This window comes from Gambusia affinis, linkage group LG04 (genome assembly GCF_019740435.1).
Source record: "Gambusia affinis linkage group LG04, SWU_Gaff_1.0, whole genome shotgun sequence".
NCBI classification, from domain to species: domain Eukaryota; kingdom Metazoa; phylum Chordata; class Actinopteri; order Cyprinodontiformes; family Poeciliidae; genus Gambusia; species Gambusia affinis.
In genome coordinates, this window is record NC_057871.1 from 11,957,485 (window position 1) to 11,985,395 (window position 27,911).

General features: G+C 36.9%; 2 protein-coding genes across 7 annotated transcripts; both read right to left on the reverse strand.

Annotated features, from left to right (window-relative positions):
- Positions 1-295: 295 nt before the first annotated feature.
- Positions 296-8,044, reverse strand: LOC122830156. Of its 5 annotated transcripts, none has more exons than XM_044115287.1 (4): positions 4,836-5,997; positions 4,425-4,742; positions 2,781-2,923; positions 296-1,322 (listed from the first exon to the last, which is right to left on the reverse strand). In XM_044115287.1, the coding sequence occupies exons 1-4, from the start codon at positions 4,885-4,887 to the stop codon at positions 1,215-1,217; spliced, it is 621 nt and encodes a 206-aa protein (XP_043971222.1). In that variant the 5' UTR covers positions 4,888-5,997; the 3' UTR covers positions 296-1,214. The 5 variants fall into 5 exon arrangements, with proteins under 5 accessions (XP_043971222.1, XP_043971221.1, XP_043971223.1 ...); XM_044115288.1 differs by lacking the exon at positions 4,836-5,997 and adding an exon at positions 7,720-8,044 and having other exon boundaries at positions 301-1,322; positions 4,425-4,596; XM_044115290.1 differs by lacking the exon at positions 4,836-5,997 and adding an exon at positions 7,706-8,044 and having other exon boundaries at positions 337-1,322; positions 4,425-4,596.
- A 5,207-nt stretch (positions 8,045-13,251) lies between these two features.
- Positions 13,252-27,337, reverse strand: zgc:174863 (uncharacterized protein LOC100136852 homolog). Of its 2 annotated transcripts, XM_044115338.1 has the most exons (9): positions 27,226-27,337; positions 21,410-21,483; positions 20,959-21,297; positions 19,086-19,388; positions 18,278-18,391; positions 16,995-17,030; positions 15,521-15,559; positions 15,376-15,423; positions 13,252-15,282 (listed from the first exon to the last, which is right to left on the reverse strand). In XM_044115338.1, exons 2-8 carry the CDS (start codon positions 21,471-21,473, stop codon positions 15,377-15,379), a joined length of 942 nt encoding a protein of 313 aa, XP_043971273.1. In that variant the 5' UTR covers positions 21,474-21,483; positions 27,226-27,337; the 3' UTR covers positions 13,252-15,282; position 15,376. The 2 variants fall into 2 exon arrangements, with proteins under 2 accessions (XP_043971273.1, XP_043971274.1); XM_044115339.1 differs by lacking the exon at positions 16,995-17,030 and having other exon boundaries at positions 27,226-27,336.
- Positions 27,338-27,911: the final 574 nt, after the last annotated feature.

Here is a 27,911-nt window from a genome sequence, read left to right on the forward strand (position 1 = left end):
CATTTCTCTCTGCCACAGCCTTTGCCTACTTTACACTGGAAATGTTTTGGTGTAAAAGCACTGTTAGAGTTTCCAATTTATCTAAACTGCCTATTTCTGGACTGTGAGAGAAAATCAGAGTTCAGAGGGAGAGCACTCATGCATGCAGATTGTATGCAAACTCCACACAGAAAGACCCTGAATGGCACTCAACTCAAAGTTCATAGTTACAAAAGAACAAGAAGAGCCCACAAACCTCAAAAGGGTAACTCTCACAGATCAGCGGTTTGGTGAAGTTAAACAGCTGAACAAACAGGCTTTTTTAATAAAATGTTTATTTTTTTTTAGGTTATTGCATTTCAGTCCTCCAGGGATTCCAACACACCTAATAAGAGTAAGTAGTCAAAGCAATCATACAATGTATTCTGGTCTCTGAGGCAAAACATTTACAAATGGGCAAAAAGAAAATATTTTGTTTCATAAAAATGAAAAGTTAGAAAACAGAAATAAAAAGTTGTGTGTGTTGCAAACAAAGACAGTGAAGTTGCTTCGTTGCATGGTTCAGTGCCACCAAACGTCTCTTCTGGTGAGAAAAACATGCCTTTAAGATGACAGCAGTTCAGCGACGCTTGTGGTTTCCTTCTGTTCACATCTGATACACTCATTACCAAACTCAGAGTGGACCTTCAAATACCAGATTCTGAGAAAAATCTTCTTTTGTCGTTCACTTTTTCAATTCTCTAATTAAATTGTGGCTTAAAGCCAAAAATAGCTACATGACAAAAATAATTTTCTACATATCTGACATTTTAACAACAGACATGTAAACCACTATTATATCTAGCAGTTAGATCTGCTGTGTCAATATGTGCAACCATCTGGTCTCATTATTGTGTCTGACTCTTGTTCTCTCTTACTTGCACTGTAGATCATAGATTTGACGACTAGCTTTGAAAAAAATAAAACATTTAAAATTTCTTTTGAGTATTAACAGATGCGAACTGAAGGAAATACGGAAAAAATGTCCCTGTGTGGGATTTTTCGATTGAATTTTTCTGCTTTATTTTTTAGAAAACTCAAAAGTTTACAAGTTAATTAAACAGTTGAAAACCAAACATAGATTAGTTCAGTCGTATTACAATTTTCAAATGTTGAAAGAAAACTTAAAGCTTAAAAAAAAAGAAGTAAATCTTGAAAAGGAAGTCCAGCACAATAAAAACCTACTGCCTGAATTTCTAAGCAGCAGCTTGGCCTCGTGCGTTCCTGCTCATGATTTCATACACATTATCAGTGGAGACTTTCTGGTCGCCTCCCGCTCTTCTCCTTATGCACCATTGTTTCACCTGTAAGCAAACAATTCACAGAGGAAATCTTTATTACACTATCATTGGTGCGGATGTAAAAAAAAGAAAAATAATAATAATAATCAAAGAGTTCTGAAAATGCAACTTAATTGAGGGACAAATTTTGAATAAATGGGAAAAGAAACGTTCACTTTGAGGTAAAGAAACAAAAAAAAAGTATCAATACCGTTTAACTTTTCCTCTTTTGTCTCATTATAACATCAACTTCATAAAATTGTAGACTTTATGTAATAAACTAACACAAAGTAGTATTTAGCTCTGAAGTTAAGGAAAAATTATATGTATTTTTCACAATGCATGGAATAAAACAGTCTAATCTCCCGGAGCTGCTGCCTAGAGGATGGATGGGAACGAACAGCATCAAGTGGGAGGTGGAAGTATTTATACAGGCGGAGCGGACAGCCTGATCACAGCGCTGCTGCAGCTGATGCTCAGTTTAGCTTTATGGACGAACCAGACAATAAAATTACCGCCAAATTCCGTCGCTAACATGGACACAAAAGTTATAGTCGTGCAATGAGTTCATCTATTAAACTGACTGACAACAAATACATAAACTAAAAAATGGTGCAGAGACATTTTAGAAGCATCTCTGCTGCTTTATTATTAAAGGGAATATAATTTCAGATCTTTGTAGAATTTTTCCCAGGTTAATTTAAAAAAAAATTAGTTAATGTTAGAGGGTCATTTTCTAAACTACAGAAAAGTCATTGTAAGGGTACACAAATTGAAAATTTGGGCCGATGCCGAAATCCGATATTAATTCTGCTGTTATGGCAACATTTACCTGTATTTTACTTTATCAAATATTTTTATTAAATTACTTAATTAATTGTCAGAATAATCAATAGATTACTCGACTCTAAAAATAATTCTTCACAACAGTCCTGTTGTTTAGATCATTATCTTTTTTGAATTAAAAGAAAATTGAAAAAAAGTCTCTTAATTTCCCCTCTTCAGAATTATTCACACTAATGTTTTATGTATCACATGCAACTACATTTGTTGGGGTTGTATGACAAAATGTGAAAAAGTTAAAGGGCTAAAAGACTGTCGCAAGCGGATACAAGTTAGTGGTATTTTCATTGTGGGGGCTGTAGTTTGATACGTAATGCCTCTTATATAACCGAAAGCAGCACACGCAAGACGGACAGCAATGGAAAAAAAATGTAGCTGGAGTAAAAAGAGAGAAAGCTGCAGGCATATTTTCAATGTAAACAGAACAGTGGTGGTTTAGATGTTATCTATATTTGAGTTTGGGGGTGCTTGCCGTGTTCCCAGCAGTGAGAAGGTTTCAGAAATCGCTCTAACCCATTTCTGTGACAGAAATAGGTTAGAGTGATCATATCTGCTGATAAACATTTAGAATCAGTGTTGCATTTTAAAGGTTGCACAGGCTGATCAGCCACAAAGTGTTGAGCAAAGAGGTACATTTACCCTCGGAGTGATCAGCAAGAAGAAGATCCACATGGCCAGCACACTGATGACGCAGATTAAAATTATAAACAACATCAAGGTTGTCCTTGGCACAACGAAGGTGGAATCTTTGGTGGGAGGCATCATGGGACATGACTTTGTTTCTGTGTGAAATAGAGGCAGACATTAGCAACAGAAACCACTAAATTCTCTTGACTATTTAATTTCACGAGCTAATACTGCAGTGCCACTCCAACGAGAAATGGAAATTAATCTAAATCTTCTTCTTTTGTTTTTACTGCATTTCTAATTTAGATGTGTTAGCAACAAGTGTTTTTTTTTTTTTTTTGTAGAAATAGATGGTTTTATTTAAAAAAGTGACTTGAACAACCTGCAGATAATCTTTTTCCTTCCATTTCTCCTTGTCTTTATTGGAAATTTTTATACGAGTACCGTAATTCTGTCAAGCTTGAAATGTTTATTAAAGAGCAGCGACTTCTTTGTAATAACGTTTTTGGGGGTTGGCGGTCAAGTTTAGGAAACATAAAACAAGACAAAATTCTCCCACCATTAACCATAAATTTTATCTGCTTAGTTCTGGGAAAATTATAAAAGTATTTCAGAGTGAATCTGTGCAAACACAAAGCGGATGCTCCACATCAGCTTGAAGTTGCAAAGTATCCATAAACGTTATGAGGTGGTCAGTTTGTTCACTTGCCTAAAATTTGCAGAAAATAAACACAGTTGTGCTGTGTCCGAAACTTTCTGTCAGTGCTGCACCATCACTGTGCTGCAACATTTTCATAGAGGAGCTGCTGTGTTGCAGCTCAGGTTGGAAGTTACAATTTACACTAAAAGAAAAATGACAGGAGTCTGCACTGGCCGCTTAATGACATTTCAAATTAAATGCTCATGGTTTCCATCTTCTTCTACAAGATAGTACGTCATCTGATTGAACACTAGTCCTTAATTTTTTTACTTTCAATTAAGCCGAAATACAGAGTACTTCCCCAAAAATGTTACTGGAAAAACTGTGAAAACAGTTTATAGGATTAAATCAAGTTTTGGTTTGTGTTTTTTGTCCTTTTGACTTTTTTTTGTTCTTCATTTAAACTCTTGGTTGGTCTAATCTAGGGGTCTCAAACTCCAGTCCTTGAGGGCCGCAGTCCTGCAGTTTTTAGATGTGCCACAGGTACAAAACACTGGAATGAAATGGCTTAATTACCTCCTATTTGTGTATATCAGTTCTCCAGAGCCTTAATTATTCTATTCAGTGTGGTGCAGCAGAGGCACATCTAAAAGTTGCAGGACTGCGGCCCTCGAGGTCTGGAGTTTGAGACCCCTGGTCTAATCTATAGCCCGGGTTTATCCTCATAAATCCGAGCTATTTTTCTATTAAATTATAAGTTTTTGTTTTCAATTTTGGACTCGGTGTACCTTACAACTGTAGCTTTTGGAAATAGTCTTGTATCTGCAAAATGACAATGAAGACTTTTGCTCTGTGGGCTGATGGGTAGAGGACAAGAAATATGAACTGAAACTGAAACTCATCAGCATAAATGAACTTATTGGAATTTGTTTCACATTTAGACCAGAGGTGTAAATGTAAATACACGACTAAATATATAAAACCTACATAAAAAAAAAAAGAGAAAAAAAACAAACCTGTTATGAAAACTCCATAGATGCTGCAACTGACAAAGACTTTATCTGTTTTTTTGAAGACACATTTGTAGATACCCTCGTCATTCACGGTCAGGTTGCTGATAGTAAAGGTCATGGTAGATCGGTCTGTCTGGATCCTGCGTTCATACTTTCCTCTTGGCATAGCCTCACTCTGAGATGTGAAAGGAAAGAACAGGACCTCATCCTTCTCATGGAACAAATACAGATAATTGTATCCGTCGATTTTGTCTGGACATTCATCAGGGGAGCATGTCAAATTGATGCTTCCACCAGGCTCTTGAGAAATAACGGTGCTCTCTACCGTGAAACAGAAAAATTGTCTCATTAGATGGTCAGTGTTCCAACACTGAAAGCGGCTAAAACGAACTTGAAAATGAAAGCTGAACCTACCTGAATAAGCAGAAAGACAGACCAACAGTATAGTGCAAGACAGTAGCGCCATTGTGGACCAGCACTTGCTTTTACAACAACTCTTTCACAAGCTGTTGTATATAAACCGCTCCACTGCGGTGCGTCACAGCAAACAGCACTTCCCCTCCAGTTTGATGTGGGCAGAGGTTGCGCATCTTGTCACTGAATGTATTTTGCATTCCAGCATCACCTTTACTAGAGGGGACTTTTGTGTCACAAAGGATCAACAAGGGGAATAATAAGCATATTCTGTTATTAGAAAATTATTACTGGGACCTTCAGTATCCATTGAGCAATTTTAGAAATTTAAATAATGTCTAAATGCTTTAAATGTAGATTTCCTATGTATTTAGTCTAAAAGTCAAAAGTTTTGACTTTTAGACCTGTTTTTTACCAAGATTTAATACCTCAAAAAATAAAGCACGTTAAAAAGCAGCCTTGATGTGAGGAACACAGAATGAATAATGGAGTGTTTCCCTAACTCATCCCATCTCATGTTCTATTCATCTCACGTTTTCTACGATTCAGGTTTCTGGGTTGAGATGATCATCGGTGAAGGTTGATTTTGCGTCTAGTGAACCGTTTCCGTGTTGATTTGATACGTTTTGGATCACTATCCTGTTGAAAGATGATGATTCATTTTCGGTCCAATGCTGGCTCCACCAATTCTGATTAAAAATGTGTTTGGTTTGAAAAAGTTAATAATCATGTGTACAGTGAGCATCCACTTACATGGGGACTTTGTTAGTGTATATTAACAAGGTTTCCAACATCTCTGAAGGAGACACAGGCCTGAAGCATTGGAGACCTTCCATCATACTTAACAGCTCTCAAACAACTGGTTAGTTAATTTTCATCCTTTCACCTCCCTGTTCACTGTGGATTGTGGCTAGATAATTACAGGTCCTCATGCAGCTAATGATCAATAGCTAAAAAAAAAATCATAGCTATATAGTCTAAGGCCATTTTTATGCAACACTGCCATCTGGTGAGGTTTTTAGAAATAGCATTTATTTAAAACAATTTACAACCCTTTCAGTGAAATACCAATCACTCAGTACCAGCTTTAGAAAAGTACAGAGATGGATTTGAGAGGTTTCTATGCATCAGGTGCTGAAAACCTAAAACTCCCCTTTTTACCTTACCAGTTCAGTTTTTACTGAACTGGTAAGGTTCAGTAAAAACCTTACCAGGTTAGCTAGCTAGTTGAATAAACTAGCTAACACTGTGGTGATCCACACTTGTGATCAGTGATCTAGAGTTAATTCACAAAGAAGAAAAGAAAAATGCAAGACATTTTCAACAATGAAATTCAATGAGTTTCATTAAAACCAAACTGGGTATGAATTTATACTCTGAAATTAGGGGCATCATCTACGGCATCATCGGCATAAACAGGAAAGCTTAACATGTGTGCTATATATTAATAAATAAAACAATACAAAATATCTGTAATGCCTGTAGGCTAAGGTTGACATAAGTGCAGAGAGTTTGCGGATGATATATACATTTAATGACATTTAATGACAAAATGAAGCAAAGGAAAAGTACATGTATCCTTCTGCAGGGCCGCCTGCAGAATACTTTTGGAGGGTTCACACAAAACTCACTGCATCTAACCCACATGAGCACAACCACATGTCTAACATGCATCATGTGCATGTGGCACAAAACCAGCACAATGCACCCACACAAATAAAAATGCATGCAACACCATACAAGGCCCAATCCGCATAACATAACACACTCACACGCACTTGCATGGCCTACTTTTAAAAAAAACAAACAATTTACACTAACTGATAAAGATAGGTAAGGAAAGCCTACCCACGTGATAAACAGGAGGTGGAGGATAGAGAATCCCAGATTCAGGTGGCGTGCCTGAGACTTCCAGAGGAGGATGAGGTGAAGTAACAATGTTTGCTTAATTTCTACTCTTTTTGGCAAAGTTTTTACTAGCTTTAACAGTTTAACCCTGCAGCAGTTTTAGCTCGACACTTAGGAAGAGGGTGGCAGATGTCACGTTCAGTCAACCAGGTGACCCGTCAACTCTTCAGTTCCCGAAACAAAAAGAAAAGTAAACTGACCAATAACATTTAGGTCAAGTACACAAGTACATGCATGTGCGCACTCCCACAGATGCACAAAGATGTGGGTTATATACAGTAGGTCTGGAAAAAAAAAAAAAAAACACCTTTTTTCTCACCACATTTTCTTTGATGCAACAAAAATACATCATCTGGCTGAGGTATAGAGCCATGCTTCCCATGGAGACAGGCAGAAAATTGGACCAATCTCAGGTCACTGAATTTAGGGTGCAAAGACAGAACAACATACAAACATAGGGTAACATTGGAGAATCCCTTGGAATATTTGGAAGGACAGAAAAATGTTTATACCCAACTTGTATAAACTTGCTGTAACTTTTCTGACAAACCTCACCAGCTTCAGTTCTTTGAAAGGGTATTTTCTATAGTAGGCAGTGGCAGCTGGTAGGGCTTTTTTTCTAACTACAAAATAAACATAAAATATTAGTAATAATAATATATCCAAACATATACTCACACCAGTGTATTTACATGAATGAAAACGTTATAATGTCATATTTTTGCTTCGCCCCATCAAGAGACAAAATTTCTCATAGACTGTGGTTGAAATCATGGGTTGGTTTGACAAGATACTTCTCCATAGAGAGCATGAGACGATCCATTTCATAGCAACAATGCAAATTCACAGTTTTTCTACAAAAACTATTATTATATACAGGACCTCTTAAGGTGTGTTCTCAATATAGCACTGATTAAAAACACTGTAAAATACCTACACCGCATATTTAGCTTCCATCTCACCTCATAAGCCATACCTGTCTTAATCCATGTTGAGTCAGATGATCCTGATGTTTGCAAAAAAGAAGGCAGGTAGCCCCGGCTCCAGACGAGTTTAACAGGGGGTGCATAGACTTATTTTGGGAGGGCAAAATGAATCTACCGTAGCTGAACGTAGAAAACAACATCCGTAGCCAACAGGCTACTAGTTAACAAGCTTAAGGTGCTGTATTGTTATTAGCTAGTCATCTTTTAGCTAACAGTACTAACCGCAGGTACTAAACTAACCGACTCAACTTAGTCGGTTAGTTTTGGGGAAAAACTGTGCAAAGTTCTTTGCGTTTTCCTGGTTTGCTGCCATGATTCTAACACACACCTGAGTAGCTCTGCATAGCAGCAGCAGGTCTCCTTCACTGCCGCACAGGTGTAAACCCAGGTGTGTTGGACCAGGGAGACGTCTAAGAGTTGCAGGACACCCGCCCTCGAGGACCAGGAGTGCCCCCCTGCGCTAGTAGGCAAAAATTTTCATGCCCCAGGGCGGAAATACGTCACCAATCTACTCTTGCAGGTAGGGGTTACTTGTGACGTCAAGTAATCCCTAAAGTCAAATAGCAACTTTGAATTTGAAGAAAATTGCAACTGATGCCCTAGGCGCCCCCTACTGGCCTTACCGTAGTAGGTGAAATCATCTCACGACAGAGCGACCACCTGCCTTAAAACCAGCACTGTGAGAAGTTTCATTTTGAAGTGAAAAAAAAAAAAAAACTAAGATAAAATAAAATAAAAATAGAATCAAAGAGTGACATAAGCATGATTATACTATATGGTTAAAAAAAAGAAAGCACATTCACAAACCTCTGCCCTGTTTCACTTTTCCTTTTGATCCAGACATTGTGTAGTAAACATCGATTAAGACAATATTCAAAATGTATGTGTCGGCATCACAATGTCATTCATTTAGCTACTTGTTCATTGGATTTAAGGATTCACATACCAAAGCCTGTTTAATAGGTATTGTCCACAAGATGGCGCAGAGCAAATCATCATCATGATAGTGTCAAAGTGCGATCACGTCAGACACCTCAAAACAGGAGATGGGCAAGATTAAATAGATCTTTGATGTGTGCATTCATCAGACAAAAGGAGATGAACGGGAGGTTATCTTTCATCAGAAATACAGGTGTTTTCTTGTCTTTTCAATGTCCCACATGCCACTGCTCATCCAGAAAGTTTTCCACAGATAATCTGGCCCATGCTGGTGACCTTCTTTTCCGTCTTCCTGTTGATGTGGTGTGCTGAACAACAACCCCATTTTTAATCTAGTGAAGGATTTTTCTTTACAAAGCTTTCTATAGACCTGGAGCAGAAAACCTTTAAACTTGATTTTTATTATGTCCACAATATGGAACTCCTTTGGTGCTGTTCTCTGCACTTTGTCTAGAATGCAACTTCTGTACCTTTCTAAAGCAGAAGAAGATGATTTTATTATAGTCTGAATGATGGCCCAGTTCAGATCTGATCAGGATATAACGAGGCTAACCACAGATTAAAATCCATCCTGAGTCATCAGATCACAGTTACAAACTTTATGTGCAAATAAATATACACACAGCAACATCACAAAATGTGTAGGTGAATGTCAGCTGAGTAAACAAGATGATTTATTAAAACGTTTTCCATCCAACATACTAGTTTAAGAGGAGGGATTGCTGTAATATAATTGATATGATGCAGTCACCTGAGTGTGTCCTCAAATAGAAAACCTTTTTACCAATTGGCAGAATAAACTGAACTACAATGTTTTATGAATAGAAGTGAAGTGAAATGTCTATAAGATTTTATTAAATGTACTTAATATTTATGTATTTAGACTGCATCTTTTTATCTCAAGTTCTTTAAGATTAAATTTGTTGTGAATTTGCACTGTTTACATAAATCAAATTGAACAAACGTATAACGTCAGATACATTAAATCACTCTTTAAAAGAGAAAGCAGAAACTGCAGTTTCAGTATGAGTCGTTGCAAGTTCTAGCTTGTGTTGTACATTAAAACAGTCTGGAATGTCATGAGGTGGCACAAACAAGGGCAGAGGCAGGAGCAGGGTAGCCCATTGAAATAACAAAGTAATTAAAATGATTATTGTTATTATTATATTTGGTACAATATGCCTAATGTGCTTAAAAGAAAGTTAGGTTCAACAAGCATATTCCGAAAATTACATTTTCCTTCAATCACCATTACAAAATTTCAAAACTACAATTAGGTTTCGCTATTACTGAGAATCTTAAGACATGAAAACCTGCAGATAATGTGAGATGGATGTGGCTTCATGGGGATAACTTGATTTCCTTGGGTGTTTCTGTTTATTCAGTTCTTTTTAGTAAGAGCACAGTCTCTTTGGTAGGACTGTATGGTATCTTGATCTGCCCTCAATATGTATACAGAGGAGTGAAATCATTTTCAATGCAAATCTTTTGCTTTATCACGCACACAAGTACACGTTTGTTTGTCTTTTCAAATGATTCTTCTTGCTGTAGTGGCCTTTATTGGATAATGAATTGACAGGAAAATGGGTCGAGAGAGTGGAGGAAGACATTTGGCAAAGATGAACAGGCCAGGACACGTTGACTGAGTAGAGTATTGATGCCTCTGTATATGGGTCAAGCACCCCACCCCTGCTCTTTTTATTAAGAATGTTTTGGCTCTATTGAGCTTTATTTGACTATAGACCTGGTTATTTGACTCAGGTGTGTCTAAACAGAGACACATCGAAAAACTGCAGGACACCAGTTAAAAGTTTAATTTGACAAATAAGCTTCATCAGAATACATTTCCTAATTGTCGAATGTAGTTGTAGATCGTTGCCTGCTTCATGGGTGGGAAGTAACTGTATGCTCTACAAAAACTACAACAATAGAAGGTTGTCATGTGCTTTTCCAAGTTTGCCTATGTTCATCCTGAACCTATTTCTGTTTTAAACAACGGATGATATCCTGAAATCTTTAACAAGTCCCTTTTTTCCTCTGCCAAAAACTCTGAAACTGGGTTAGGTTGACCAGTCCGGCAAAGAAAATGTCAAGAAAACACTCTTGACATGCTTTGAAACTGAAGTGCACAAGGACCTTGATGCACACTGTCAAGCATTTCAGCCACATTTAGTTGTGTCTACTATCTTCTACTCTTTAAATCAAATAAATTCATCCAGTTTTAGATTTTGAACCTAAATGTGAGTTTGTGAAAGACACACTTACAGCAGTAAGTTATGTTAGCATTTTATTAATATTGTCAAACCTCCAAGAGTTGAATAAACTAGAGTTTTTAGGTTAGCACTTAAAAAAACTGAAAGAAGAAAAAGAGAGAATTAGGAATTATTTCCCAGAATGCTTAGCGGCATGTTTTTGTATCCTGTGATGTGTGTTACATTGATCTGACTCGTGTTATTAACCAAATGTTTTTTTAATTGCTTGAGGATAATGTCCTGTTCATACTAAATGTTTCAGAGCTGAATTTATTGTGATGTTTCATAAAATTCCTTATCAGATCAGAATTTTTGTTCATGCAATTTGAAACAAGAATTTAAATTATTCTTAAGTAAAATAAGTTGTTATTTTAACTTCATATTGTGAGTAAAATAATAGAGAAATGTGGCTCTTTAACCAGGCAACGGCAGTTTTTTTTTTCTTTTCTTCCATATTGTGAAATAAATATTTGGTTTAAATTGCTGCATTAGGTTAAAACTCAATTCAGAATTTATGTTTACATAAATGTCTCTTGTTAAATCAACTTTATGAACTTTAATTTCTGTCAAAACCGAAATAATTTTTTTGTCAACTTAAATTGCATATTCAAGGCAGCAGGGGGCCTTTCATTTTCAAGTCAAACCACCTTCAAATGTTTTACAGTGCACTTCTGATCTTAAATATTTCAAAATCAGCCAGTTGTCAGGCACTAATGTTGACAGTCCAGCACTTGTAGGCAATAAATTCCCGAAAGAAAGAAATGTTTCACAGTCTGGAGTTTATTTAAGAAAGAAAGCCAAAGACGTATCAGTCAGATATGATTCATCAGGAGGAGATATTAGATGTTACAGAAACATATATTTTAGAAGCAAGCAAGTGAAAGTAATTGACTAAGTTTCTAAAGCAAAACAAAAACTGTGCAAGTGTAGGAAATTCCTTAGCAGACATCTGGGATACTGGAGGAAATGTGACAGGAAACAAAACTCATAACAAAGAAGGATCTATCTACTGTACAAAAAGCAAAACCTTAAGGAAAATGAGAAAATCAGGGTGGTAATTAGAATAAACTGGAAACAAATTAAAATAGCCAGAGAAGAAACGGGTAAAAAATAAAAAAATTAAAAACATGAAAAGAACTAAGATTATTCTTACACAAGACAACTCAAAGTACAGAATCATAAAACGTGACAACAGATTGTCCAACTGCAAACAGATCATAACCATATCAATGGCCTATAGCAAGTACAGGCTTTTTATCACTTATACTTATGTACAGATGATAAAATAAACATGAACATAAACCTTTATGTTTACAGTAAGATCCGTATTTTAAAATGTAATAAAGCTCAAAGTCCTTAACTTATTTCCAATTCAGTGTTTCTGAAGAACTTTTAGAAAGTTCTGAAGAAGTTTTAGAAAGTTCTTCAGAAAAATTGCACGTTCTATATATTAAAACATGGATAAACATATTCTTCTTTTTTTATTACAATTGATCAAGAAGGAATGTTTGGCTGTTAAAAAGTGCTTCTCTCTGCACAAGCTCAAACGTGTACTGTGGGAACTAAAAAAACCGCTAAAGATTAAGCTTTTCTGAGAATCAGTGAGATCATTTCTTGCCTAATCAGAGCTTCACATCTGTGTTTAATTTCCTCTGCATTTCTTGCTTTTTCTCAGAAACGTGAGGTTTTATGTCAGACAGTTTTTTTTACTGGATAACTTGTTGATATGAAACCAAAAATAATAAGTCAGCGTCCTGCCTCCTCAGCTGCTGGTCAGTCACCATCTATGGTTGTGGTTTTATCAATATAAAATAAATAAATAAAAAACTTTGCAGTGTTTGGGACTAATAATAAATTTGGTTTTGCTGTAGGAAGAAAGGTCTGTCCTGACAATGGTTTGTTCATGTAAAGTCTGAAAACACAAAACAGGTCATATCTTTATGTCTCAGTGACACATTAAAGCTGAGGTCTTCCTGATATGAGTGATGTAGCGTCTGCAAACAAAAGGACCTTTTGGAAAACAGGTCACATAAAGACAGTGAGTTTAAAAAACAAGTTCATATATGGATTTAGTCTTTCTGAAATCACAAGTAGACAATATGGCCCAGGACCCAAACAAGGTGCCCATGTATAGATTGAAAAACCTGTGACATTATTGATTTTGTCACTCCAACTGTCTAAATTTTGATTCACTAACTCTATATTAAATTTTGGGCTGACTCGGCATTATGATTGGCATCCTTTATTCATGTGTCTGAAATCAAGCCATTAAGATAAGCTAAAGTTTCGAGAAAAAAAAATACCATAGCACATTGTTAGCACATACTGACATTTTAGTTTTTCAAACATCAAAATTTATTAATCATTTACACAACAGACATTACACATAAACAGTGAAAGCTGTACAGGCATGAGGCCCGGTAATTACAAGGAGACCATTTCCATGAAAGAGAAAGTAAGGAAAGAAAAGAAACCAAAAGGGTCATTCTGATTACAGGATACGATAGATGCCAAATTATCAGAGTATTTGGAGAGCATTGGGAAAATCCAGAAACATACTTTAATCAAAAATAGCACAAACAGACCAAAACATGTTTAAAGAAATAAGAAGTTTACCGGTCACATGTGAAAGCACAAGATACAGCTTTTGTCAGCATAATAATTAGACGGGATTTTTAGCACATCCTGGTAATAAGAGCTCAAAAGAGAACTGCATAAAACCTACCAAAACCATCAAAATGGAATATAAAAAAATATATATTTTTCATCAACAAAAGTTTTAAATTCATTTTAATCACACTCAAACATAAACAATACAGTAGATATTAAATCATGTTATGCAGCAATGATTGAAGCTTGATGGTCACTGACCTGTTGTATAAACAAGATAAAGTTATGAAAACATACCATAAAAAATCAGTCCACATGATTTATTAGCCAAGAAAACAACTGAAACCTTGATTTTTTTGGTTGTTTTCTTTAGAAACTGTTAATCATTAGTGTACAAGATTACTGATAAACTTGAAGAGGTGAACAAAAGTATGTCAGAGGGCTGTGTTCATAACTAGAACACAACACTGTGAACCTGCTGCATCCTCCCTATTACTGTAAAAACATCTGTACAATAACTCAACACCGGTTGTGTCTCCTCTTTAAAGAATGTAGTACAAAGATTGGAACCAAACCAACAATGGAGAAAAGATATCAAATTGATTTAAGGTTACATAAGTGCAGTTTCACATTACTCTATACAAAAGACAATCCTTTTGGCTTTAGGGGGGAAGAGGATTTTTTTCTATAAAGATAATGGGCCATCATCTGATGTCTTTTCGGGAGAAAGAAAAAGGAAATGAAATCTGGTCCTAAGCACAATTCACACAAACAAAAGCCAAGCTTTCACCAAAGACTGACATGAACTTTTCTTTGATTCAATAGTGATTCACTCCATAAAACCTTAACAAGCACATCAGTCATTTTCAAAGAATTGGTACACAAATTTTTTCAAGGAACACTAAACAGTGTTGGCACAGTTTTATAGTTCACATGAAGCAGCAGCTGCAGACAAAATAAATTTCACAGAAGAAAAACAATTTCTGATTTGCAGGTTACAATCCTAGTTTTTGTCTAATAGTACTCGGCTCATCTTTCTGAATGACGTATTACCTCATGTAGGAGAAGACTTTGCTGCACAGTTGGTTATAGAGATGCATTCTTAAAAACTAAAAACTTGTTTCAGTGGGTTCCATTTTTAGGAGAAACAAAATTGCCAAAGCTTGTAAAAAATATTACAAAATTGAAAGGACTTCTCATCTAAAAGCACAGACTCTCAAACACATGCAAAATGTCTAAGAGCACTGTCACTGTAAAATACACATAACCTGATTCAGTGCTTTCCTCTTACATAACATCACAAAAATGTTGACAGAAAACAAAGAAACTTCTGCTGAGCTGCCAAAGGCTATAGAGTGTGGGCCAAACTCAGACGTATCTGCCTTCTCATATTTCCGTGAACATCCGCCACTTCTCTGGTTGGACCAAGTCCTCCTGTAATAACTATAATCCAGCGTCCCATTTTATGTTGTTTTAACATGTCTGGACCTAAATTTGTACCCTCTTCCTTTCAGCTTCTTCTCTGCTCCAACTGGCCCATCTTGTTTTCAGACTTGATTTAATCTCTCTTTAACAATATTTCTTCTGCATTCAGATTAATTGGGAATTTACTAGTGAATCACAGTGCAAGTTATCCCTGACTATGCAGAGTTTTACATTGTAAGAAAGTTATGTCATGAATGTGGCGGTTAGCAAAGAAGAAAATGCTAATTTTAGAGCTTGGTAGAAAGTGAATGCAGCTTGTTGGGTCTCCTGAAAGAAAAAGAAGGAGATTTAAGAAATTTACTAAAAACTGGGTAGAAATAAACAGTATTCTCAGTTACAGTTTAAAAGTTTAAGTATTACCTTAGGCCTTGATGGCTTCGATGTCCTCACAGTAAGGAGGAGGTGGATCTGCAGAGAGGCATATTATTTAAACCAGTGTAAATGTTGTGTGAAATTATATAAACCAAATACATTCAAGTGATTCTTATAACATTGGCATGCTTACCGATTTCTGGATCTGAATGGGGAACCATGGCATGTGCCCCTAAAAGAAAGGGCAAAATTTTGTAAGAATATGCAGTTGTAGAAAATAGATGTGAGCCCACCACCACTTAAAGTTTTAGGTAAACAAGAACATACAGATCCCCCAGCACCTGAAGCCTGAGCACAGAGAAAATAGTCCTTATGGAATATCATGATACACACTGTAAAGGTTAAGCACTTACAATCTTACCTGTTAATAACTCTAAACCTCAGCTACCATTACCACAGATACTCCTTCCTGCATTAGTTTTTTTAAAGAATCTGCATCTAAATTTGCTCCAGTGGGGGGGGCGTTAACACCAAGATGAAATAAATTAAAATTCAAAAGAGTCTGAGAATAGATGGAATGAACACTTTTACAAACAGCAGTACCTCTTTCTTAGGGAAAAGCAGGTGCTATGGTTTGAATGAGGTATTTTCTGTTGCAAAAGAGCTCAAAATATTTAAAAACAAAATCTGTTTTTAAATAGATCTGCTCATTAAAAACAAAACAAATCTGTTTTTATATTGGTCTGCTTATTTAAAACAAAAACAAATCTGTTTTTATAATTTAAGTGCTCAAATATCATGCAAGACGAGGCAAAAATTTTACGACGTAGCTACTAGTAACTGATTCACAAAATTATATTGTAACACTTTACAGTAAAAAGACTGCAACGTTTTCTTCCACTAGTACTAGAGTGTTTTTCACAATAATGTAGGAAATGTTATTTAACTTGTCTGCCATCAAATCCAAGAACCTAAAACTCACAAAACACATTTTTGATCCTAACCTTTAGCTTGTATTGCACCAAACCCTCCAGACATTGTTTTGACTCATCCAAGCCACAAGTGCCTACATTTTCTCCTAAAAGGAGAAACATGACCTGTTCCCAGGTTATGTTTCACACAGAAAAATTGATATTTGTAAATAACTGTCCAATGCCAAAGCAAAACCCAAGTTAGCATAAACATTGTTAGCATAAACTTTATAAGCCATTAGCCATTAGCTTCAGCTGAGTGATCTTCTGAAAATAAGACTGTTACAACTTTCAACAGAATCTTACTTTAAAAAGACCTGAAGTATTAGTACAGGTAAAAATACTGGATTTAGTCCAAGGATAGAAGAGATTACTGGTTAATGATGAACATGATTCACGCAAAGTTCCCAGATGGTGCAACAGGACTGGAATGTCAGCATGATTTAACCTTGACTGGAAAAGTCCCCTAACGTGCTTAGCTATTCTTTACAATAGTGTGCAACTAGTTGAATCCGAACGACATGCAACATTAGACGACTCAACAGGTCTCAATGCAGACTAATCTAAAGAGCTGACAGAAGTATTAACAGAAATAAGTACAGAAAGGACCTCCATCTTTAACTTAGTGTTAGCCATTTATGCCCATTTGGAAAAGAATAGTAAGAGCTGTAACAGTTTGTCCAAAGATGGACGTACCCATAAGAGGAACGGTTGAGGGCCTCCGGTTTTTTTCTGTCAGAAATTTGAAAAAAGGCAAAATATCACTCAGAGCAAAATCTACCATTTTGATAACTTTAGCCAACCTTTAACAACAAAAAACTTTTTTACGGTAAAATGAAGTATGAGAACGTTCCTGGCCCTTAAGCTGCTTCATACTGAGTGACAACAGGAGGTACTTTCCTAACCTGAATGGTCACTTTTCAGCCGTTATGCAAGTTGTTCCAGCCGTCAATCTTTCCTCATAGTTCTGTTATTGTTTGTGAGAAGGAAGTGATGAAATGTTACCGCTGCTGAGCACATCGGCTTTAAAGAGTGCAACAAAAATTTGCTGCGTTTGTATCAGGCCCAATAACATGTAGCCTCTTTAACTCTGATTGAACTACTTTTTGCCTATTTTAACAGACTCTTGTTTCATAAGTTGGCACAAGAAGAAAAAGTGGCCATAAATTACCTCTGGGCTTGTCTTTTAAGCTGCTACCAATGTCATATTATTATTATATTTAAAAATTGCAAATTGCATTTGGATAGTGAGTACAAGGTATATGGTAAACTTAAGTTAAAATTGTGACAATGAATACTCAAAAATATGTTTCAATAAATATAAAAGAGTTCCGATAAACTCTGTTCCAAATAACACAAAGGTGATCTGGCAACAGACTTGAAAGAAACTCAACAAAATGAATTGCTACAGTTGTCAGACGACATCCTGAGTTTTGCCTCTTAAGATCTACTTAAGCAACATCTGTGGGAGTATTGATGCAACTTTATCAGTCATGGAAAGAAAGAGATTTGCTGGGTTTAGTTGTAAAGACTTTTATTCTTATATATAAAAGTGTGTGTAAAAGCTAAATAAAAACTAAGCCTTAATGATAGTACAATTAAATATTTTAAATATGGTTTCTTTTATCTTTAACTGAAGCCAGACATTATTATTTTTGGGCGTGTGCAAAATCAGACAGTCATCTACTACTGAAGTTTTCTTGTCCCCTTACCTGATTTAAGATTTAGTGGAAATGGTGGTTCTTATTCACAATAATCAGACAGGAGACAGACACAGACAAAATGGGGGAAGACATGCAGGAAAGGAACCAAGGTGAGGACTGGAACCCCAAATTAATAGCCCCAATATATGAGGCACCCATCCCACCAATACCTCACACACTGCCCCAAAAACAGGACTGTAAAAGTTCTACCAAACTTCTTTAGATGTCATTTATCTTTATTTCAAACCTGAATCCAAAAATTAAACATATACTCACTTTGGGAACGTCTTCTGCAGATAAACAGTAGCAGCAACAGCAACCCCACAATCAGCGACCCGATGACCACGACTGGAGCAATTATTGTCGAATGTGACTTTGGTGGTTCCGGTTCTGAAAGGAGCAGTAAAGCATTATTGATTTTAAATGCTGAATTATGACATAAAACAGAAAAAGGTTTCAAGTACATGTTAAATAAGGTATGCTGCTTATGGTGCTTCACCCCAAACAAATAAAGATGGAGGGCAGCTAACAGCTGAATTACTGCAAACAGTTGAATAACAAATACTAATTTGTATGGCAGATCTCAAAATTTAGATTACAGTTTAGATAGCATCTATTTTCAGAAAAGCTTTTCCATTAGGAAGAGATAGAACAGTTTTTCCATAAAGTGTTACCCTGTCTCATCTTGCATGTGCTGTCTTGCTTCACCTTTATGGCAAATGTTTGTAGTTTGGACTGGCAGATTTGTCTGATCAGGACAAGTATCAGCATGTCTATTTACGTATTTGTGTCTGAAGAGACAAGCATTTGCGAACAAAATGAAACCATCTTGCAGCTTTAATGAGAAACTAATTCAGCACAGTAAGACCTCCAAGTTTTGTAGTTGAACATTTACAGAACATTTGTCTTCATATGGCCCACAGCTCCTTCGCTGTTGAGTTTTCCGTTGGAAGGTTAAACCTTGCCTCAACCTCCCACAAGGCAAAGAAAAACATGTGTGGTTGATCCTGGATTGAGCAATATTTAACCGAAATGTGTTTGTTACAGCTCTGCAAAACATACTTGTGTACTTAGCAAAACATACCTGTCAATTGTGAGCTTACTGCCACTGAGTCCACTCTGTCGCCGCTGGCATTGTAGACCACACATTTGTACTCGGAGAAGGTGGATCCTCTCATCAGAGGCAGCTTGCTGGAGAGTTCAAAAAGACCGTCCTCCATCTGGTTCTCTTCTGGCGTTGCGCTTTTCGTCCACTCCGTTTTGTTTTCATCAAACCAGCGCAGTTCACCTTTTGGGTAGCCACCAGTAGCCTTACAAGTCAGAGTCTTGTGAGCATTTGGAATCTCTTTCTCATCACTGCTGTTTGCAGTTGGGGGATGATATTTGGCTGCAAAAGCAAAGTAAAAACCAAAAAATGATATTGGACACTGATAACCCAGCCAAATAAAATTTATAAAATCTGAATGACATTTGAGTACAATCGTCTTCAACAAGTTCACATAGCTCTAAAATTTTAACACAAAACACAGCTTACAAAGAGTGTCACCCAACTGAAGAAAAATTTCTCCAAAATTACTAATGATATAGAAAAATACAGTTATATCTAAAAAAAAAATCTGAATATTGTATAAAAAAAAAAGTTCAAAATATTTTGTCACTCATTTCAGAAAGTGAATTTGATTTAGGTTAACAACACAAAAAGTGGATTTTTAAAGCCTTTTATATTTGCTATTTTTATTATTTTGGCTTACAGAAAATGAAACCAAAACTTCTTAAAATTTGAATAATACATAATATTCCAAAATTTACTTTTAAACAAGATGTCCAGGCTTCTGAAACTAATGTTTATTTCCATGCACATAATGCTTGGTTGGGTCTCCTTTTGCATAAACTACTGCGTCATTGCGACATGGCACGGAAAAGAGCCTGTGGCATTGCGTAGGTGGAAAGCAAGACCAACTATGCTGCTCACTTGACTACACCCCGTTGGTTCTCCACAGCGTTCAGGTAAGGCCAGTTTGTGGACCAATCAAGAATAGCAACACTTAGCCATTAAAGCAGCTTTTGGTACCTTTAGCAGAGTGGACAGGTACCAGGTTCTGTTGGAAAATAAAATCAGCATCTCCATAAAACTGGTCTGTAGGTAGAAGGATGAAGTGCTCTAAAATATCTCAGTAGATTTCTGTGCTGACTGAACTTCAGTCAACACAGCTGGTGTTGGTGGCAAACCAAACCATCACTGAATATGGAAACTTTACACTGGACTTCAGGAACTGTGAATTCTTTACTTATTCTCCAGACTCTGGGATCTTGATTTCCAAATGAAATGCTACATTATTTCTGTCTGAAAAGAGGACTTTAGACCACAGAGCAACAGTCCAGTTTTCTTTTTCTTAGCCCAGAAGAAGAAAGGTTAGACGTTTTAAATGTCGCCTCTTGTGTCTGGTTCAGGAGTGACCTGACACAAGAAATGCTACATTTGTGGTCCATTTAGAAGATTTTTCGATGCTAGTTGAGCTGGATGTGCTGACCCCAGCCTTAATCCACCTTCCCCAATTTGTGAATGGATATTGCTTGACAATTCTCTTATGGCTGTGGTTATCTCTGATTCACTGTTTCCAAACACATTTTTACTTCCACTTAACTTTTGGTAACCTAGTTACAGATTCCCTAGCTGTGGGTTTTGTGGGTTAACCTCTTTGTGGACGGTGTCATTAACTGTCCTCTGGACGTTTGTCCAGTCAGCAGTATTTCTCATGACAGAGAACTGACCCAGAGTGGGAAAACATTTTTGTTATTTGTAAAAGATAATTATCAAAACTAGAAGGCATAAAGGCTTGAAATATTTCACTGTTTGTAATGAATCTATCTAAAGTATGAGATCCAGTGTCCCAACAATATTCAGATTTTCTAAATACCTGGATTGGCTTCTTAAAATAGTAATTTGTTATTGTCACCTGTCACTTTGAGGTTTACAGATGTTGGCTTCATGCTGTTACCACTGTCTGTCACCACCTGGCATGTATATTCTCCCTCGTCTTTCACTTTAGTGTCGGTGATGACCAAAGATACGGTCCTGTTGTTCAAGGCAACCTCATAGCCGGGCTGGAATTTATTTTCTTTGCCAGCTCTCTTATCAAGAACTGATAAGAACTGATCATCGCCTTTCTTTTTCCAGACAACCATAAGGATCGTTAAATCGGGTATGTCTTGTGTGGTTTCAACCTTACAGGTCAGCACAGACTGATGGCCGACCTGACCAGTGATTGTTTTCTCACATACCACCATGATGAAGGCTGCAGACAGAAAAAAGCAAAAATGAAACAGAAAGTTGTATTAATCATCTGAAGCATTTCATTTTGAAACAAAAATGTTAAACAAATTAATCTTTTATTTGGTTAAACTTACATGATGCATGTCCATAATAGCAAGAGAAGCAAAAGATCAAAAAGAGGAGAACACAGGAGGCCATGTCTTTTTACCTGAAATAAAATAACCAAATCAATTAAGTTTGTTCTTAAAAATTAATCAAGCTGAGAATTGGATGTGCAAAGGGTGTGAAAAGGCACCTGCCAGACATATGTTGCCCTCACAACATGAAGGACATGAAGATAAGATTACGACTAAAATAAATCTATGGTTCATGTCTACGGATTGTAAAAATTTTGAGACTGAGGAAAGCACTGAAACTGACCAACTCAGGAGACGCTACACCAAGATGTCAAGAAATACGGTTTCAAAACCACAAAAATTTCCAGTCATGTTATTTATCTTACTGAGGTGAAGGACTGACTATCGTATTTTCGAGGTGAAGGAACGACTAGCGTTTTTTCAGGTTTTATGAGGCAAAGTAAAACAGTGTTTCTCTTCTCCAAACTGCTGTGCACTGTTGGACAGCAGACTGAAAGACTGCTACCACACTTTTGTCTCAAGGAGAAATCGACTTGACTCACCAACACTAGAATAGAGCACATCACCCCAGTTCTCAAGTCCTTACCCTGGCTTCCAGTAGATCAGACTTTAAAATAATTGTGTTTGTTTCTAAATCACTGAATGGCTTAGCACCAAAACGCATTAAAGACCCGGCTCACTCAGATTCAAAAATGACATCTGGTTACCAGTCCAGGAGAAGGTTCAACTGCTGGAACAGTCGGCTTGGGCAGAGGTCCCAGACACACATGTAGCTACTCTTTAAATGTTCTCTTCAAAAGTTTTAAAAATCCTTTCTGCATCCAACAGCCCAGGAGGGGAACAATTCACGTGGATGTCTCTGTCGAAGGCTCCACAGACAAGGTTTTAGGATTCAGGTCTTGGTTTATGGCGAAGTCAGTTCTTATCTGATCAACTCTGAGTTTACTGCAAGGCGATGTGGTTTGGAAGTGTCTCCAGAACAAGGAGCGATTAGGGATGCGATCTGGTCAGTTCATCTGGGTCAATGAAATCCCAACTTCATTTTGGTGTGAATGATACAATCATATTTTTAACAAGGTCACCAAACCATGAGAATCTCATCCTGCCATAACCTTTCATGAGAACGATAAATCTTAAGCAGAAAAGGAAAAAAATTCTTCTTAAGATTTTAGACAAGATTATAGTGTTTTTGATACCATGACAGATTTAACTAACCTCAGGGAGAGAAAAACAAACCTCTCAATATGCACAAAGAAACATCATGACTTGAGACATATCAAGTGAAATCTGTAATTTTTAAAAAAGTGTTCCAGATATGTTTCTTTGAGACCTCGCAGAAATAAATCTACCATCAAAACTCAGATCTGTACTTTGTCACTGAGTTATGACTATCAAAATAGGCAACTGCAGATGACGGACATTTCCCACCACTACACAAAATAAACCAAAAGCTTTTTAGGTTTGCTGCCTCATTTCCATGAAGGAACTTGCTTGAATGGTGGAAAGAGCCCATAAAGAGTTACTGGACCAATGCGAAGCAAAGGAACGCTGTTTTTTGTTTTATACCAACATGAGTCTTTTGTGAAGGATTTTAAATTTGTCAAAAGCAAGGACAAATCCTGCCTTCTAAACATCTTGCAACAAGCATCGACAGGCCAAGTCGCAAGCCTTTATTCAGTTCTTTGTTTTCACAGTGTTTTTTTCTCAAACATCCCTTTATCACGCATACCAAGGTGCACTTGATATCCATCGGTTCATAGACCGCATATTTTTTTTTGTCCCCCTGAGACAAAACATGAGTTGAAGAAATGGGTTGTCATAAGATGGAGGAGAAAAATGTCTGTAACCGAATTAGAAGATGCGCCTGACTTTTATTGTTGTTTACTGAGATAAAATTATGGGACTCAGCTGGTTCTTAGTAGTAGTTTAGCTAAACAATATTTTATGAGCCTTTAAACCACTGTCACAACAATATCTAACTGGAAATGCAGCTCACAGTTGATATTCCTGTGCGAAACGTGCTGAGAACAGAACATGCAATGTATTTCCAGTTGGAGGAACTTTGATATGCTGAATAAAAAAATAGCAATACTAGTAAAATAGCATTCCCTTATAGTGCTGTATAAGAATGTATACTTTTATTTCAAACATTTACTGTGACCTGAAAACCTTACATGTTCAGTTCTCTGTATGTTTCACACAGGAAAAGCGCACTGTCTTCTCCCTCCATTCCCTTTGTAAATAATTATAGGCTTCTCTGTAAAGAAAACAGAAAAGAAACAACAAGCAACCAATAAGGTAGAAGTCCACTTGGTCTGTCTCAGATTACACTCAGCGACTGAGATCAAACTAATCTGGAATTTTACTGAACGAAGACGCCAGGAGACCGGAGGAGGTTAAATGCATATGAAGTTCTAACAAAACCCTCACACCAGAAACACAAAACTTAGCATAAAAATATAGTGTTCTGAAAAGAAAGGGTATAAATAAAGAGGATGTTTCTGCAGAAACATTGTCATTCATTGCATCATAATTCACCAGAAGAATGCCAGGATGTTTATTTTTACATTCAAAGAGAATTTTCTCTCAAACAAAAAGAAATTCCAGAACTGGGTCAAATTTGCAGAGCCTTGCTGAGAAATGCACGGTCAGGCTGGATTTGGACCGCATAGTGTCCCTCATCAGTTTTAAACTCAGGTTCAACAAAAAGTATGCTTTGACAAAAGATTCATGCAGTAAATATCAACCTTCCCTATCAAGTTCTATGCGAACCGGTCTGACTAGCTTTGCACAAACAAGGTCGTTTTATCTGACAAGTTCATCTGTTAGAAGAGTCATTCTGAAAGAGAAAGTTCTCTTGCATTTTTCCATCCTCACGAGTTTAATTAAACGGGGTGTGTAAGTGGGGAGGCATTTTTTATTATTTCCACTGGCTGGATTTGACCTGGTAGCTTACTTCTGTGATTTACATTTCAACATGTCAACGCCACACAATTGAATTTAAACCTCCGAAAAGATCACAGCTACATAGAAAAACAGTCAGGATCACAAATTGTATATCTTAAAGGGAGGACAGAAACCACACAATCAAGGAGGGAATGTCACTATTTCAGTAGCTAGAGCCAACATTTTTGCTCTTAATGAGAACCATTAAAACAAAGCACCCTCTTCTCCTCACATTCCAGTGGTGTAATGCATTACTGCTGTTTAGCATTATACGTCAATGTCCCACCGTCACAAATGGAGGAGAGACAAGCCCCTATGTGCAAGCAAAAGTATTCACAAGCATATTGTAATTTTTCTAAGGCTGGAGTGTGAGAACACTCCTCCTACTTGACTGCCCACGTTAAGAGGTCAAGAATGAGCAGCTGCTTATACAGAGTGATATTTGAATGAGGAAAATCCTGACGCAGCCTGGGACATGCCAAGATTGGAGCTTTCTCTTGAGAACATACATCTGGACATTCCCCATTGTCTCTTTGGAGTTATCTGATTTCTTTCACACATCCGGCATAATCAGGAGGTCGTTCACACTCTGGAGGTTGGAAAAATAAATGATCTGACTGCAGCACAAAGAATGGCTATACTTTTTTTTTTTTCCCCTCCCCTTCATGGGGTATTTTTGTGGGCTCTAATGTCACTTATTTGAAAGTAGGCTGACAGAAAAGGGGAAAGGAGAGGAGGGAAGACATGCGGTAAATGTTGACAGTTTACCGCATGTCACAGAGTTATGACTATCAATAAAGGCAACTGCAGATGACTTTATTGATAGTCGCGGCTGTCCAACCCACAAAAGCTATGTCAAGGACTCCAAACGTGGGTCGTGCCATCCCCTACGCCACCACCGTACCCCCAGAATGGCTAAACTTTTAACAATTGGAGTCCTACCTACTAGAACAGGGGTGCCCAAAGTCGGTCCTGGAGGGCCGGCATCCTGCAGGTTTTAGTTCTCTCCCTGGTGGCACCAACAACCTTTTCAGCATGTCAGTGTTCTTCTTAGGCCTTCTAATGAGCCATCATTTGATCCAGGTGAGTTAAACCAGGGAGAGAACTAAAAGATGCAGGATGCCGGCCCTCGAGGACCCACTTTGGGCATCCCTGTACTAGAACATGTTTAGTATATTTAATATAAGAGAAATGGTGGCCAAATTACATCCTCAATCCTTCAATTTTCTTCGCCTAATTTTTACATGACTATCAGGCGAGAGATGTATTACAGCCTGCAGAGGATGTCAGTCCATAACAGACAGTGCAGACAGTGTTTGCACTGAGGAACAAAACCTTTTCACACAAAGAACCAGAAGAATCTAGAAACAGCGCAAAACTACTTTTACATGGTCAGACGAAACTGGAAAACAAACTAAAAAGAATTTTGCCTTATTATTAACAGATCTAAATTGGAAATGCACCCAAAAAGTCATATAAGCTTTAATAAAAAAAATAGAATAAAGAAAAACCCATGAATTGTGATTGATTTCCTCAACACTTTTATACGACTTAGATAATTCTTAGGCATTAAAAAATGAAATATTTTCTCCCATTCAGGTGGAAAACATGTAGCTAGACTGAAATATATATGTCACCAATATTTTCTCCCATTCAGGTGGAAAACATGTAGCTAGACTGAAATATATATGTCACCAATTAAAAGTTACGTAACGTATCTCTATTTTACTTTTCTGACTATCATTCATAGACCCTTTCTATTACCCTTTCTATTGCATTTCAAGTAGTCAAACTGTAGCTCACAAAATTTAACAAATCAGAAAAACATTTCTTTATTTAAAAAAAAACAACTAACAAATAATATCAAGATTTACGACCCCCTGTAAATCAGTCCATCTGCTTATAAACACTCTGGAGCAACAAACTGCAAGCAGCTGTGGACACCTGGTTGACCAGCAGGTAGGACTTTGTGACGCATTAGTCTAACGAAGTTCCTTTTATGTAAGTATATCAGCAACAAATAGTGTCATACATGTAGAGTAGATTTTTTTTCCCAGCATGGAAAATTTTTTCTGAAGTTATCTTTCATTTCCACGACAAGGTTCAACGATCAGAGAATAGTATGCAAAAGCTGGCGACCAAACATTTGCCCTTTTTCCCCCCTTTATTGCGTTTGTGCTAATTACAAAATTATAATCTAAATGCTGTAATTGCTCTAGAAAGGTGAACTTAATTAAAAAGAGTGAAATACATTTTTTGTTTACTTCATTAAAATGTGAATCGAAACCTCAATTTTACTGTAAAAATAGGTGGTATGTTTTTTGCTTTTTTGCATTTAAAGGCTGACAGGAAGAAAGTTTCCACATTACAAACGACACAACTCCAACCAGCAGTCGATGCAAAGCATTCAACATTTGAATTTAACATTTGAATACATTTGAAATTGAGAATAGGAGCTTCTTTGTTCTATTAAAATGCACTACAAGCTTATAAATGACGCCTTCAAACAAGTGACCTTCTTTAATAAATAGTCACTTTATATCAAAAGAAAAACCGAAACGGAATTTTTAGTCGTCAGGCTGATTTCTTTTATCCGAATAAAAAGCGAAGGTAAAAATGTACAGCTTGTGAAGGGCTTAGGTGACACGAGGTCAGTTTCACTCTCAAACTTTAGATCACAAAATCGCCGACGGTTAAAGACTCGGGTTAAACTAAACGACACGTTGTTTACGACGGCTTTTCTTTCCCTCGACACTTCAGCCACCTCACACGGTGTACCTCAGCGTAGGGTCAAATGTATGGACCATATGACACATAGCACAGCAGTGTATCATTAAAAAATAATATATAAAGTCTAATATACTTACCACAAGCTCCTCTGTCAACCCGTGAGTTCTACATGAATGGTAATGACACGGCAGCTGCAGCTACTAGACTATGCTCTTTTTACTTTCACTTTCAGTATGAGTCAAATTCAACAAGGAGGATGGGCTTGTCTATATCCCTTAATATAATACAATACCGCAGATGGAAAATGTTTGCTTGAGGTCGTATTTACGTAAACAGGCCTGTTCACACTGGCGTCACCACAAGATGCTGTCGGGGTGGAATGACCACCTGTATCAATTTATCTGGGCAGACTAAGCGGACCTATTATGCTTCATTTAAAAAGTTAGGATAGGTTTGTGAGCTATAAAAAGCATGTTCATTACAGTTTTTGCAACAAATCACTCAGATAATAAGATTTGACTGCTTTCAGAATGCGCTGTTTTAGATAAAGCATCTTGTCACTTTATAATAAATTTCCAAATGAGCTCCCTAACTCAACATTTGCATTCATACTTTTTCTTATACAATTGCAATTTAAAATGGCTGCAAACCGATGCACAATTGTACAACACTCAGACCCAGATGAAGAACTGGGGCCTCCTGCGCAGCCATCAAGAATGCATTTTCTGAATGGTAAGTCAAGAACAAAACACTTGTCTTTTGCAACAACCATTGTACAGCGCATCCAGCGGTAAAACCAGCAGACCAAAGTGATGGTGCACCG

Coding starts and splice junctions, on each gene's coding strand:
- zgc:174863 (XM_044115338.1), bottom strand. CDS start 21,473: ATGGCCTCCTGTGTTCTCCTCTTTTTGATCTTTTGCTTCTCTTGCTAT. Junction 15,560..16,994: donor CTCAACCGTTCCTCTTATGG/GTACGTCCATCT, acceptor CCTTTCTTTTAG/GGGCACATGCCATGGTTCCC. Junction 15,424..15,520: donor CCATTCAGATCCAGAAATCG/GTAAGCATGCCA, acceptor GCCTCTCTGCAG/ATCCACCTCCTCCTTACTGT.
- LOC122830156 (XM_044115286.1), bottom strand. CDS start 4,887: ATGGCGCTACTGTCTTGCACTATACTGTTGGTCTGTCTTTCTGCTTAT. Junction 2,924..4,424: donor CTATGGAGTTTTCATAACAG/GTTTGTTTTTTT, acceptor TATTTCACACAG/AAACAAAGTCATGTCCCATG. Junction 1,323..2,780: donor TCTTGCTGATCACTCCGAGG/GTAAATGTACCT, acceptor GTTTGCTTACAG/GTGAAACAATGGTGCATAAG.